Source organism: Cheilinus undulatus, linkage group 5, assembly GCF_018320785.1.
Source record: "Cheilinus undulatus linkage group 5, ASM1832078v1, whole genome shotgun sequence".
In the NCBI taxonomy this organism is placed as follows: domain Eukaryota; kingdom Metazoa; phylum Chordata; class Actinopteri; order Labriformes; family Labridae; genus Cheilinus; species Cheilinus undulatus.
The window spans coordinates 22,099,348-22,112,644 of NC_054869.1; the positions used below are offsets into that span (position 1 = coordinate 22,099,348).

Genomic DNA, 13,297 nt, shown 5'->3' on the forward strand with positions numbered 1-13,297 from the left:
AGATATGACGGACAGAACTTTCATCTAATCACACTCCGAGTGTTTTTTCAAAGGCCTTGCCCTTTCCCAAACGCTAAGTATTGAAGGTTTTCCAGATGGATGTGTGAAACAATTCCATCTGGTGTGTCAGGTTAGGGTTTTTGTGCCCTGTGTTTGAAGAAAGACAAAATTTTCCTTGTACTAACCTGCTTGAAACATGTCTGAGATTTTCTACACCTCTATAAGAAGGTTGTCTTTTCCTCCTTGCTCTGAGTTTGACTGCCCTGTTTTTTATTTGTGTCTGCCGAAGATCCAGAGCAGCAGGAGAGGTTCGAGCTCTGGCTGTGTGAAGTGAACAGCTCTGACGGCATCGCCCTACTCACTGCACTCGCACACATGGCCACACCAAGTCAGCACTCTGACCCTGCATTCATCACAACCATAACCCTGCTGATTTACCAGGTAATTTACTCAGAAATGCATTAACTACATTAATTGAAACATTGTTTTCATTAAGAGGTAAGGGCACCTGAAGTAGAAAATGGGAGATAATATTAATACACTAAACGGTTTCAAGGATGTGTTTTCTTTATGTCTCTAGGTTGAAAATATTCATTAGATGCATCATTCTTCTATCCTTTTCTTGCTTTAGGTATCTTATGTGAGCATGTCCACCAGAGAAACTTACTCTAAAGTGGGAAGGGAGTTGCTGGCTGCCATAGCAACAGTCCATCCATATGTTGTCTCTGTGCTGCTGGAGAGACTAAGAGAGACAATACAGAGTGTAGGAATGGTTGGTATCACCTATAGCTTTAAAGTAAAGCTGCATGTATTTAACCTCACTGAAAGGGTGATTTCTAACTTTTCTGTGTCTCTTAGGTGGCTCTGTACTTGTGTAAAGAGCTGCCTCTAAGCCTGTGGCGGCCGCGTCCAGAGGAAATATGTGTGATCGGGTCATGGCTGCTCCAGCATCCTCTGTCCGCCGTGGAGAACCGCCTGGCCTGTGTCATACTGGAGGGTCTGAACTGGGGCTACACAGATGTATGCAGTAATAATCATGTTTTTAGACATCTTCAGCACACTACTGAATTTGTTATTAATCATGTGTCTTTGTTTTAGGATGGCTCCCTGGCCCTGCCTTCATCTCTTCACAGTGAAGTAGCTCTGCTGGTGGCTGAAGCCTATCAGAAGTACCTCACTGACAAACCGTACAGCGGCCTCATATCAGAGGGAATCAAACAGGTGACACATCCATGCTCTGCTCATAGATGTTCAATGTTTTCTACTGCAGCCTTATCAATTCAGTCTTCTTCCTTCTTTCTCACATGTCCTCTGCTCAGGTGTCTTACCTCGCCAGTGTCCTTCGTTTGGGTGTATCTCCTGAAGCCTCCTTTAGTCAGTGGGCATGGCAGCTGCTGCTAAGGCTGAAGCTCCACGGCAATGGCCAGAACCCTAAAGGAGCCTGGTCTGTGCCTGCTTTAGCCGCTAACCCACCTCCAGAGCTCACACACAGTCCCAGCATGCACTCTGTTATCAGGGCTGTAAAAGCAGGCATCCCCATCGGATGCTACCTGTCCATTGCCATGACAACAGTTGGACATAGGTTTGTACTGAGTTCCCTGTACTTAATTCAGTTTTTTTTATATTGGCCTGTGGTCATCAGAGTAATCTGTTTATTCTTCTTTAGTCTGGAAAACTTTTGCACTGATGGAGTCGATTTGCTAAAGAGTCTGATTCAGTCTCGACACCTGAGAGCTGCGGTGCATCTTCTGGACAACATTTTACCCCCAACCTACCCTCTCAGCTTCTACCTGCTCAACAATGCTCAGTAAGAAAAGATATATCTCAGAAAGAGAAGAAATGAAGATGTTTTACAGCAACCAATGCCTTTGAATGTGTTCTTGTTTCTACTGCCGCCCCTCTGTTCGTCCCAGGTTTGTAAGTTGCATCCAGCTGTTCCTGCAGTATGACAGTGTGTGCCCTCAAGGTGTCACGCAGCAGGTGACTCATCGGGTGGCCCCGCTCCTTACAGGAACGATCTATGGAGACAATGTCCGACTGCTGAACAGTGTTATTCAGGTTAGTCACAGTGGGTTTCTTTGACCGTCACAGAAAAATCAAAACACCCATGCACCTCGTCATGGCTGGAAAAGAATTTGAAAAGTGTAATTAGGATCTGACTATAAGCTAGAATATAAAAGTCCACTATGACCTTATGATATCAAAAGCCAGTAATCCAAAGAGAATGTATTACATTTTATACAGGAAAATTTGCTCATACATTATGCAGAAATTAAACCACAAGGGGCTTTTTGACCATGCTGTGGTGAAATGTTTAAGTTATTAACATTTTACCACAGATCATTAAAAGCATGTCATGAATTTTTAAACAAAAACATCTTGTAAGATAAAAAGAAAGGTTTTTCAGCACATACATTTCAGACCGTGTGTTTTTTTAGAGTCACGTGGTGGAGAGTTCACTGCCCGGTCGGGTCGGAGCGGCAGCAGTGCTAGAGTTTTGGGTTGGGATTTTGACCCAGCAGAACCTCTGGTACCGGGACAAAACCGTCCTGTTCCTCATGGATCAAATCTGCTGTGCTGCTTTCTCACATCGTCAGGAGGAATGTGTGCAGAAGCTTCTGTACCAACAACACAAGGTTTTTACCCAATGTTGATATAGGTTTTCATTATTTAGGAAATGTTATTTGTTTGTCAAGTAAAGATGCTGAATATTTCAGTGCCATTATAGAGATAAATGTAATTAAAGCTGGTAAAAAATGGTCTACAGAAATGATGATCTGGCTGTGAAAGTAAGAGAAAAACAACTGCATGGTCACTTATAAAATCTTTCCCTTTGAAAAAAGCCTCTGAAGAAGTCTACATTTTTATTCCTCATGTAGAATGCCTTGGGTTACCACGGAGATCGGGGTCTGCTCTCCTCTCTGGTTGGCTGGATTGCTGGAAATGCAACGCCCTCTTTCATAGAGGGCCAATCCCTGAGTGTGGAGGTAAGGGTCCCTGAAGCATCAACAGTATGTCAGAATGCTCTTGATCATATGGATACCGACTTGTCTGTGTGTTTGCAGGTTTGGTTTGCCTGGCTTGTGCTGAACATGGAGGGCGTGTTTGAGGAAGAGTCTCAGCTGAGACGTTGTGTTGAACAAGAGCTGTTGGCGGAGACCAACTTTACCCCAGAACAAGCCTTAAAGGTATACAGACACATAATCTAAACATTTCTGAGATAGAAATATAAGGAAGACTGTTATGGAAAGTAACATTCAGTGTCAATTAAAGGTGCAGTGTGTAATATTTAGCCTAGTAGCATTTAGCAAAACAAGCTTGGTTAAAATGAAACATAACATTTATAAGTAGACTGATTTAAATTAGTGTTGACATCTGATAATACATTTTTTAAATTTATGTTTTAAATTAACTCAGAATAAGCCTTGTATTAATACGTAGGGAGGGTCCCCTCCAAGGAAGCTGCCATCTTGGATTTTTGCATTTTGCCTGTTTCTATGGCACCATAGAAGGAAACAAATAACAGTTATGCATGTATTGATTTTTAAACTTCACTGGTTCCCACAGTTATCACCAGAGAAATGAGCATCACACTCCAGAATTGACTGTTAGATGTTGATTGTCCCAATTTTACACACTGTGCCTTTAAAGCTCCAGTAAAGAATATATTCTGGTTATTAAGCAGATTGAATGTAACACTGAGGCCTTTATATGACCCGCAAAAGCAATCAAGGCTACCAGTGAAAAGATTAGTGATTTTTAATACCTGTATCCACTGTCAATGGATATGTTTAAGACAAAATGAATTACAGCACAATGCCAAAAATTCACAGCTAGTGACACATTTGAATGGCATTAAAAAAAAAACAGAAGGTCATTTTTTAAACCATAAGAATATCTTACCCATGACAGCACAGTATCAGGATAGGGATGAGAGGTATCCAGTTTTCCACATGATGAGCTGAAAATAATGCAGACGTTACTCACTGGGGCTTGAAATGAAGGTCCATTATGCAACTCTCAGAGCAGATTTTCAGACCAAAACAAATGCTTTCTCACTTCTGTAAGTTTTATGACTTTCTGTGAGAGAAAGCAGCAGAAGAATCCTAATAAACACATGAAAAAACATACTGCAAACGAGTAACAATATGCACCCTATAGGTAAAATGATTGTAACATGCTTGTCTCTTTAGGTCAGAGAAAGTCTCTCCTTCAGTTTGAAGGTCTGTGTGCACTCCTCCGGTTGTACTTTTGCGATGACACTCTATTATTATTCCACATCACATGATGGCAGGGCTACTTGGTGAAGATGGAGGAGTTCACTAAAGAAAATAACATATTTGAACATCATAAGAAAAGATGAAAGAAGCACTGTACCAGTCTTAGAGTTGGTATCAACAAATCAAGACTGAGTTCATCCTAAGAGACAATCCAGTTTCTACCCCTTAGCCCTTATCTTAGCCCTTCCCCCTAGTTTTGCGCGTTCACGTCAGGGTGTTCCTATTCTCTGTTGAATCAAGGGCTAGGGCAAAGGGCTACATAGCCCTTGAAACAAAGGTTTTCACACTTGAAACCAAGAGATATGATGAATTTCCCCACGCCCTGCATTCACTTGCGAAACGGCACAACCACAACAAAGGAGGTGCATAAATGTAAATATTTTCAGCACTGATTATAGAAAATACAACAGTTGTGTTTTCATATATATTAAATCTTTATCTTCTTGGGATGGGAGTTAATTGTGTTTTTGGTATGTACACATGTTAACTAGGGCTATTAACTGTATAAATATATGGAGAAGATCAACACAGAGATCCATAGTAAGAACAAGATGGTTAAGCTTTATTGTTACCTCTGATGGCAAAGATATTTATCATCAATGTGTGATTGGCCCATAATCTCTTTTAACCTCCTTAGACCTGATCTTTTGTTTGGATTGCACTTTTAGTTTATCCCACATTTGGGATAAGTTAGACCGTATACGTTTAAAACCTAAGCCTGATGTACATGAGGAAAGATAGGATTATCTTACGATACACTGCACAACAAATTACAGTATCTTTACTTGTAGGAAGTAATTTTCATAAGTATTTTTAATGTTAAATATGGGCAGCACAACAGATCTGTGGTGTCATTTTTCTGATAATGGATCACAAAAACTTTTTAAGGCCAAGTATGAACTAAATTTCCTCTAAAAGTTCTGGAGGTCTTAAAAAGATCCTTCAAAATAATTAGAGATTTCCAAGAAATAAAAATCTGCCCAAATTTCCTTAATATCCAAGACATTAACAAAAAATTTAATTTTTAATCCCATGAAAATATCCCAAATTTCCTAAAGAGGCCAAAAGATTTGAATACATTTTTCACCCTGAATTCCATGAATATTCCTGAACATTTTCAAGCAAACTAACCAAAATTTCAAATCAAAACCCAAGAGAATGACAAATTCCCCTAAAAATCCTTGGAAATTAAGAAAAACATCAAAAAAAAATTCCATGTAAATCAGATTTTTTTAAAAGAGAATTCCCTCCAAAAATTACAGATTAAACACCCCAGATTCCCAATAAAGTACCTTGGAGATTCAAGGCAAATCTCTCCCAAAAGTTTAAATCAAGCTCTCCTAAATATGCAAATATATCCTCAAATTTTTTTATGAAAAGTAAACCTAATTCCTGTAACACTGGGAGCATTGCCAAAAATGTCCTCATATGTACAGTTGAAACCAAAAGTTTACATACACTATATAAAGAGGCACATAAACTTTTTTTTCTCACCATCTAACATTAAATCAGATTAAACTTTTCCGGTTTTTGGTCAATTAGGATTACCAAAATTATTTCTATTTGCTAAATGCCAGAATAATGAGAGAGATCATTTTTTAGACAATTTTTTATTATTTTCTTGAGAGTCAGAAGTTTACATACACTAAGATTACTATGCCTTTAAACAATCTGGGAAAGCCCAGATGATGATGGCATGTCTTTGGAAGCCTCTGATAGGTTTATTGACAACATTTGAGTTAATTAGAGGCACACCTGTGGATGTATTTTAAGGTACACCTGAAACACACTGCTTCTTTGTATAATATCATGGGAAAATCAAAAGAAATCAGCCAAGATATCAGGAAGATTATTGTGGACTTGCACAAGTCTGGTTCATCCTTGGGTGCAATTTCCAGATGCCTGAAGGTGCCACGTTCATCTGTTCAAACAATTATATGCAAGTATAAACACCACGGGAATGTCCAGCCATCATACCGCTCAGGAAGGAGACGGGTTCTGTGTCCCAGAGATGAATGTGCTTTGGTCCGAAAAGTGCATCTCAACCCAAGAACAAAAGCAAAAGACCTTGTGAAGATGCTGGCTGAAGCTGGTAAGAGTGTGTCATTATCAACAGTCAAATGAGTCCTTTACCAACATGGGCTGAAAGGCCACTCTCCCAGGAAGAAGCCATTACTCCAAAAGAAACATAAAAAAGCCAGATTACAGTTTGCAAATGCACACAGGGACAAAGACCTTAATTTTTGGAGACATGTTCTGTGGTCTGATGAAACTAAAATTGAACTTTTTGGCCATAATGAGCATCGTTACATTTGGAGAAAAAAGGGGGAAGCTTGCAAGCCCGACAACACCATCCCAACTGTGAAACATGGGGGTGGCAGCATCATGGTGTGGGGTTGTTTTGCTGCAGGAGGGACTGGTGCACTTCACAAAACAGATGGCATCATGAGGAAAGAACATTATGTGGAAATACTGAAGCAACATCTCAAGACATCAGCCAGGAAGTTAAAGCTTGGGTTTTCCAAATGGACAATGACCCTAAGCATACTGCCAAACTGGTTACAAAGTGGCCTAAGGATAACAAAGTCAATGTTTTGGAGTGACCATCACAAAGCCCCGATCTCAATCTCATTGAAAATTTATGGGCAGAGCGGAAAAGGCATGTGCGAGCAAGGCGGCCTACAAACTTGGCTCAGTTACACCAGTTCTGCCAGGAGGAATGGGCCAAAATTCCTGCAAACTACTGTGAGAAGCTTGTGGAAGGATATCCAAAATGTTTGACCCAAGTCAATGCAATGCTACCAAATACTAATAAAATGTATGTAAACTTCTGACTCTCAAGAAAATAATAAAAAATTGTCTAAAAAATGATCTCTCTCATTATTCTGGCATTTAGCAAATAGAAATAATTTTGGTAATCCTAATTGACCAAAAACAGGAAAAGTTTAATCTGATTTAATGTTAGATGGTGAGAAAAAAAAGTTTATGTGCCTTTTTATATAGTGTATGTAAACTTCTGGTTTCAACTGTACATGCAGGATCTCTGACGGTTAAGGAAGCAGTTATTTTATTCACAGAGCTTATATATGATTTTTGATGTAGTAATATTAGTTCTATCTCATTTAACATGGTTGAAATACAAACATATGGTATGTGATGTCAGTTTATGAAATCTCTGATCACAAGATGGGCTTGTTGGATAAAAAAAAACACTGATATACACCTAAAACTTTGTCATAGGTGTATAAAAATTAGGATTTTGTTGTTCAGAAAAGTCTTAACTTTAAAGTTTTTCGCATGCCCCCCCCCCCCTTGATGTCATGTTTTTACCCAGAAAGGAGCAGGATGGGCATTATTTGGACAAAGTACCTGGATGGTTGCTCTTATTTATGGCAATGAGAATACAGTGGCTCTTTAGCTGCCTGGTCCATAGACAATTATTAATCTAAGTGCAGTATTCAGCTGGTGCTAACAATGTATCTATGTCTGTGCCAGAAAGCACAGCAGAGGCTGAAGCTGCCGGTAGCACCATCACTACAGCGGTTGCAGGTGTATCGCTGGGCATGTCAGGCCTTAGCCACGCCTCCTGACCATCCACTCCTCCCTTTGATCTGGCAAAAGTTCCTGCAGCTCTACCTCAGACAGCCAGGACCTGAGTATGGGTACGATGCACACACATTACCATCTCTGACAGAGAAAATAGACTTACATGTAAGGTTAACCATGTGTCTTTTTGTTTGCATCGTGCACCAGGTTGGCTGCAGTAGGCTGCATAGGTCGCAGGTTCTTCCAGGCCTCCCATCAGGCTTCTTTACTCAGAGACCTAAGGCAGAGGATACAGGAGGTGTCTGACTTCCACCATGCTGCCAGTCAGGCCCTTAAGGTGCCCCCGACACACACGCCTACATCTGACAGCCAGGGCAATGAAAGCCCAGACAATCCCTTACCTTCTTACCTCACTTCTCCTCAGCTACATACAGAACTGGTCAGGTACGTACTGATGCTTATGTGGCTTTTTATGTACTATTTTAAGTTTTGAACAATCTCTCATATTCTGTTATTTGATTGTCTTCTTCAGGTTGTTTGGTGTATTTGCTGTGTGGTTGGGTGATGAGACGCTGCAGAAGCAGGAAGTATACCTTCCCTCTCTTCCTCCAGAGTATGAACCACATAGACTGGCACAAGTCATGCAGAGACAACAGGTGAGTTTGTGTGTGTTTTAAGTTAATAGATAATAAAAACATTAGGCCAGTGGAATCTCATTGTTGTGTGTGTATTATGTTACTCCTGAATTAGTGTATTTGTGGTGATTTTTTGCTGTAGGAGCTGTGGCTGGAGTTTGTAGACCAGGAGCGTCTACAGTATGATAGGAGAGAGGTTCTGTCTTTGTGGGAGAAGGTGCAGAGTGAGCCGACCTTCTTACAAGGCCAAAACCCTGGCTTCATTGACAACACAAGCCTCAGCAATGGTAAAAACCCTTATCAGACCTTCACTGGTGACTTAAGATCTGGATGTTTGCCCAAAGAAGCAAAGACATACAAGCTCAAAAATGTATTAGTAGTTTATACGGTGTAGAGACATACTTTAGGAAGTAGTATTATATGCCACCAACAAATGTATGTATTTTCCCTTTACTCTCCCATTAATGTAGCGTTTTTATTAGTTTTCATTACTTAATGTTTTTTTAATTTATTTTTGTGCAGCAAGAGAGCGTATCCTGTCTAACCTACAGAAGCATCCAGTTCCATTTCCGGCTCCAGAGCTTCAGCAGCTGAAGGCTCCGGTAGCAGAAGTCCCCATCACCTGTCTCACTGACTCTAAAGCTGCTGTTAAACTGGTGCAGCAGGACCTCAACACTCTACAAGACCAAGCAAGGTACATGGAGTTTAAAAACAGTGACACATTTTCACATCATCAGAGGCACACACACTTTGTGTGAAATGTTTGTATTTTTTTAATCGTATCAGAATTGCAGTGGCACGTGAAGCCCAACAGGTGGCGATGGAGCAGGAGCTGCTGGAGAGTCTTCCTCTTCTGTACAAGAACCAGCCAGAGCAAGTCACCATGGCCCTGGAGTGTAAAGGGAAAGGAGGGCAGCCATGCCAGGGAGCTGCAAACATCACAGTCACAGTATGGTTGTTAAAACTGAATGATCTCTACTTGACTGGAAGTCTTTGAGTTTCTTTGTTTCAATCCATTAAATTCTTCATGTGTGATTTCTGTACAGTGTGAGCGTGTCCAGAGACAGGAGGCAGTTCAGACTCAGATAACATCATTGCGCAGGGACATCAAGAAGCTTCAGACAGACTCCATGGCTCCTCCACCACAAAACCTGGCACAAGCAGCAGTCCACACGGAGAACTTTATCACGTCAGTGCAAACTCATTGTGTCACTTAAACAAGAAAAAGTCAACATCACAGTAAATGTATGATCAAACAGAGGATGTTTTGATTAATGTATGGACTTTTTTAATGTGTCAGGGCTCTGGTGAATTTGTACAAGACACAGAAGTCTCCAGCAGTGCAGCAGGTTGGTGTGTCTGCCTTTTACCAGGTGGTCTCTTTTGTGTGTGAAGACACACTACGACATCCCCCAACACGCCAGTATCTCTCCTCATGCGTGGAGATCCTGGGACAGGTGAGCTCACACACCCATGCGCACCACTACGGCTGGAAGTCACATAGTAGCTCACAGTACAATACAACACAAGATGAGAAGAAACCATACAGTATGAGAGAATGCAATACAAAATGATACTATCAGATACAATATGCAATATTGATGTAGTGCAAGGTGCCGGTTTAACTCAGCTGGTAGAGCAGGCGTCTATATACAAATACTGGAGTCCCCAAAGCACTGGTCATGGGATTGAGTTCTCGTCCCAGTGCTGTTAGGTCTTCCCCCTCTCTCTCTCCAGATTCCCTGTCTGTCTTAAGCTATCCTATCTAAACAGGCAAAAGCCAAAAAGAAATGTTAAAAAAGGTGAGGTGCAGGATTAATGTGTTTATTCAATTTAGTTTTCTGTGTGTGCAGCCTCTTATCACTCTTTATTTCTTAACTTTTTACCACTCTGGCATTATTCACTGTCTTTTCTCACCCCACCCCCCCAGCCTTTCCTTGAACATTTAAACTCCGTTTGTGTGCTAGCATGGAGGGTCAGCCACATTGAGTGCTGTCCAAAACCTCAGAGTGTAGAGTGAGAGTGTTATTAACCCCCCCAACAGCTAGTCTGAACGGATGCTGACTTACTGAACAGTTACAACAGCTTTCATTTTTCATCAATGAAAATGCTCCATGTTCAATGTTCAATGTTATCACTCGCACACAAATGTAAACAGAAATAAATATGTCCAAAATAGCTGTTTCATTCAGATGTAAAATCAGGATGTTTAAATTGTAATCAGGATCTAATTTTCAGATCTTTAAAATAGTAAATGTGTTTATTTGACATGCATTGAAAAACCACATCATCTTACAGAAAACAGACTGAAACTATAGGATGTTTTTAAAAGAAAAAAAATGCCATTAAATCTGTATGATTTTCTTTAGCATATTTTGGAGTGATCTGACTGAGTCTGTCTCAACCGTCAACCTTAACATAGGGAGCTTCACGAGTGTCGCAGACAGAGTTCTCTCCATGCGGGAGTGTAAGTGAGAAGGAAATGAGAAAGTAGCTTCTTTTCCTCCTTCAATCCCGCTGTCAACTTCTTCTGTGGCCAGTTAACTTTTCCTCATTAGCCTCATTCATGTCACCATAAGGAGTCATAGAGTAGTGGCATGTTGAGTCAGACTGGCGGGGAAATCTGCTTTGAGCTCAGTATTTTTGATTAAAACATGCAGTATCAATAATTATCTCCCACCAGTCAGGACCACTTTGTCGAGAAACACACATGATTTGCGGTTATAAATATTTGTCTTTATTAGCTGTTATTTATTTGCACTTTGTGGTTATTTATATTTGGTGGTGTGGCTGTTCTGGGATCCCCCTTCCTTCATTCAACACCTTGCCTGCCTTTCCTGAGCCTACGAGGAACGCCTGAGGCAGGGAGGGGGCAGCAAAACCCCCAGAGCAGAGCAGGCATCAATGGCAACAGAATGACGTTGATAAAGTCAGAGGCAGCATAAGACTATGTGTCCATAGATGGCTTTTTTTTTTTTCTTTGCAGGACCTCATTTCCAGAGCACTTCTCACTAGCACTTATTGTTGCTGCATTAAAAGAAATAAATCCCACTTTCCTCTTTAGAATCTCTAACATTGTTTTAAAATATCTCAGTGTGCTTCATATTTGTGTATTTCAAGGAAGTATCACACAGAAGACGTGCAGAAAATGTAAAGGAATCCTTTCTTGACACAGGCATCAGCTGAAGACCGGGAAACTACCCTTGAAAAAAGACAAAGAAAGCTGAGTTAGATCGGTTTCTCTTCCTCTATTGTCAGAAGTCCCACCCCTTCTTGATTTTGATTGACAAGTGAGGGAAAAGTGACATTGACAAGCACAGTGCTGTTCCAAAATTTGAGCAGTTTTCAACTGAGAGCGCTTTAAGCAGCAACAAAAACAGCTGATGCTGAGGGTGTTTTTCCACCCAGGGCGCTGAGCGCTCAGAACGCTGGACTACATTGGTTTTGAATCAAAACTAAGCACTGCCAGTGCTAAAAAAAAGCTGGCTACGGACACAGACCCTAAAGGAGGAGCTGGGGTGGAGGGGTGTTGCAAAAAGCAGCTTTCAAAGGGAGCAGCAAAGAGTAGCCAGGCTAGAGCAGTTTAAATATGGCAGCAAAAATGCGATTAACCAGTATAATGCCCAGAGTGAATCGGCTGGCTGTCAGCTGATGAGGGCTTGAGTGAGCCTAGCCAATCTCAATTATATGGCAGTGCTTGACTCCATAGCCTGCCTGAACTGAGGCTATATGCTCACTTTGTTTAACTTTAAATAGGACGAATTGGATATAGTTTTTGGGTAAAGGTGGCTGGTTTACTTTCTTTCTTACTACTGGTTCAAATATTTTCTTGAGTTTAAAGGCTTTTTCCTCTTTTGTCTTGTGTGTAGGTGTTTATTCAGAATAATTCAGAGGAATGTGGCAGTGTCCTGAAGACAATCCTGGAGCAGAGGCGTCTTTGTCCCCTCATTTCCCCCTTTTTCACTCCAAACGCAGCACCCAAACAGCTCGTCTTTCTTTACCAAGATGTGGTCACGTCCTTACATCTGGACACTGCTGATGTCATTTTCATGCTGCTCACAAAGGTAACCTGCACACAAATGCAACATATTAAAGAAACAAGTTGTACCCTAAAGCTGTGCTGTTCTAGTAATCCAGCGGTACCTCCTCTCTCTTCTTTAGTTCGATTTGTCTCAGTGGCTGAATGAAGCCCATCCTGCGTTTTCGGAGAGAACCCGTCTGCTGGAGTTGGTCCATGGAGCTCTCTGTGTCTGTGGCCGGGACCCTGAGCCAGAACTCCTCACGCCTTTTCACCTCTTCACCAAACACTGGACGTGGCTTCTACGCCATCATTTCCCTGATCATTACAGTGACTGCCTACGTCTTCTCATGACTAGTGAGTGAACAAAAGGTTGTACTTCTGAAGCAAAGACTTGAATCATCGTTTATTCAGTCAAATAAAACAATAAATACATTTTATTATTCTAGCTTGAACACGGCTCAAAACCCATCACATACTGAACAGGTAGAACACATTCGATCCTGTCACGCTAAAAGGAAGCAGCTTTTCATTTTATTGTCTTTATGTTACACATCGTCTATTAATGTTCTCAGGAGCAAGGACTGCTTTAACAGGTTCTCTTGCTGCCCATTGAAGTGATTCATCAAAACACGTTCAGCCTTCTGAAAGAATGCCTCCTACTCTTCTTCCCACCAACAAAAGATGAAACTCATTGGTAACCAAAACTTAATTTAGCTGAATCGCTCCATCAATCAGACGAGTCAAAAATTAAAGAACAAAGCCTCAGTGTACCTTTCCTTTCTGGTTTAGTGTGAACAATTAGACGTCAAAACTTT

General features: G+C 41.0%; 1 protein-coding gene across 1 annotated transcript in view; it reads left to right on the forward strand.

Annotated features, from left to right (window-relative positions):
• Positions 1-13,297, forward strand: part of epg5 (ectopic P-granules autophagy protein 5 homolog (C. elegans)) — a 30,963-nt gene that overhangs the window by 7,719 nt on the left and 9,947 nt on the right. The window contains exons 13-32 of the mRNA XM_041787098.1: positions 290-441; positions 632-772; positions 859-1,020; positions 1,099-1,221; positions 1,320-1,582; positions 1,667-1,807; positions 1,914-2,058; positions 2,439-2,636; positions 2,880-2,987; positions 3,066-3,188; positions 7,776-7,942; positions 8,034-8,270; positions 8,359-8,482; positions 8,604-8,748; positions 8,984-9,155; positions 9,248-9,410; positions 9,508-9,650; positions 9,762-9,918; positions 12,331-12,525; positions 12,623-12,836. Coding sequence (XP_041643032.1) covers positions 290-441; positions 632-772; positions 859-1,020; positions 1,099-1,221; positions 1,320-1,582; positions 1,667-1,807; positions 1,914-2,058; positions 2,439-2,636; positions 2,880-2,987; positions 3,066-3,188; positions 7,776-7,942; positions 8,034-8,270; positions 8,359-8,482; positions 8,604-8,748; positions 8,984-9,155; positions 9,248-9,410; positions 9,508-9,650; positions 9,762-9,918; positions 12,331-12,525; positions 12,623-12,836 — 3,273 coding nt within the window. The remainder of the gene's footprint in view (positions 1-289; positions 442-631; positions 773-858; positions 1,021-1,098; positions 1,222-1,319; positions 1,583-1,666; positions 1,808-1,913; positions 2,059-2,438; positions 2,637-2,879; positions 2,988-3,065; positions 3,189-7,775; positions 7,943-8,033; positions 8,271-8,358; positions 8,483-8,603; positions 8,749-8,983; positions 9,156-9,247; positions 9,411-9,507; positions 9,651-9,761; positions 9,919-12,330; positions 12,526-12,622; positions 12,837-13,297) is intronic.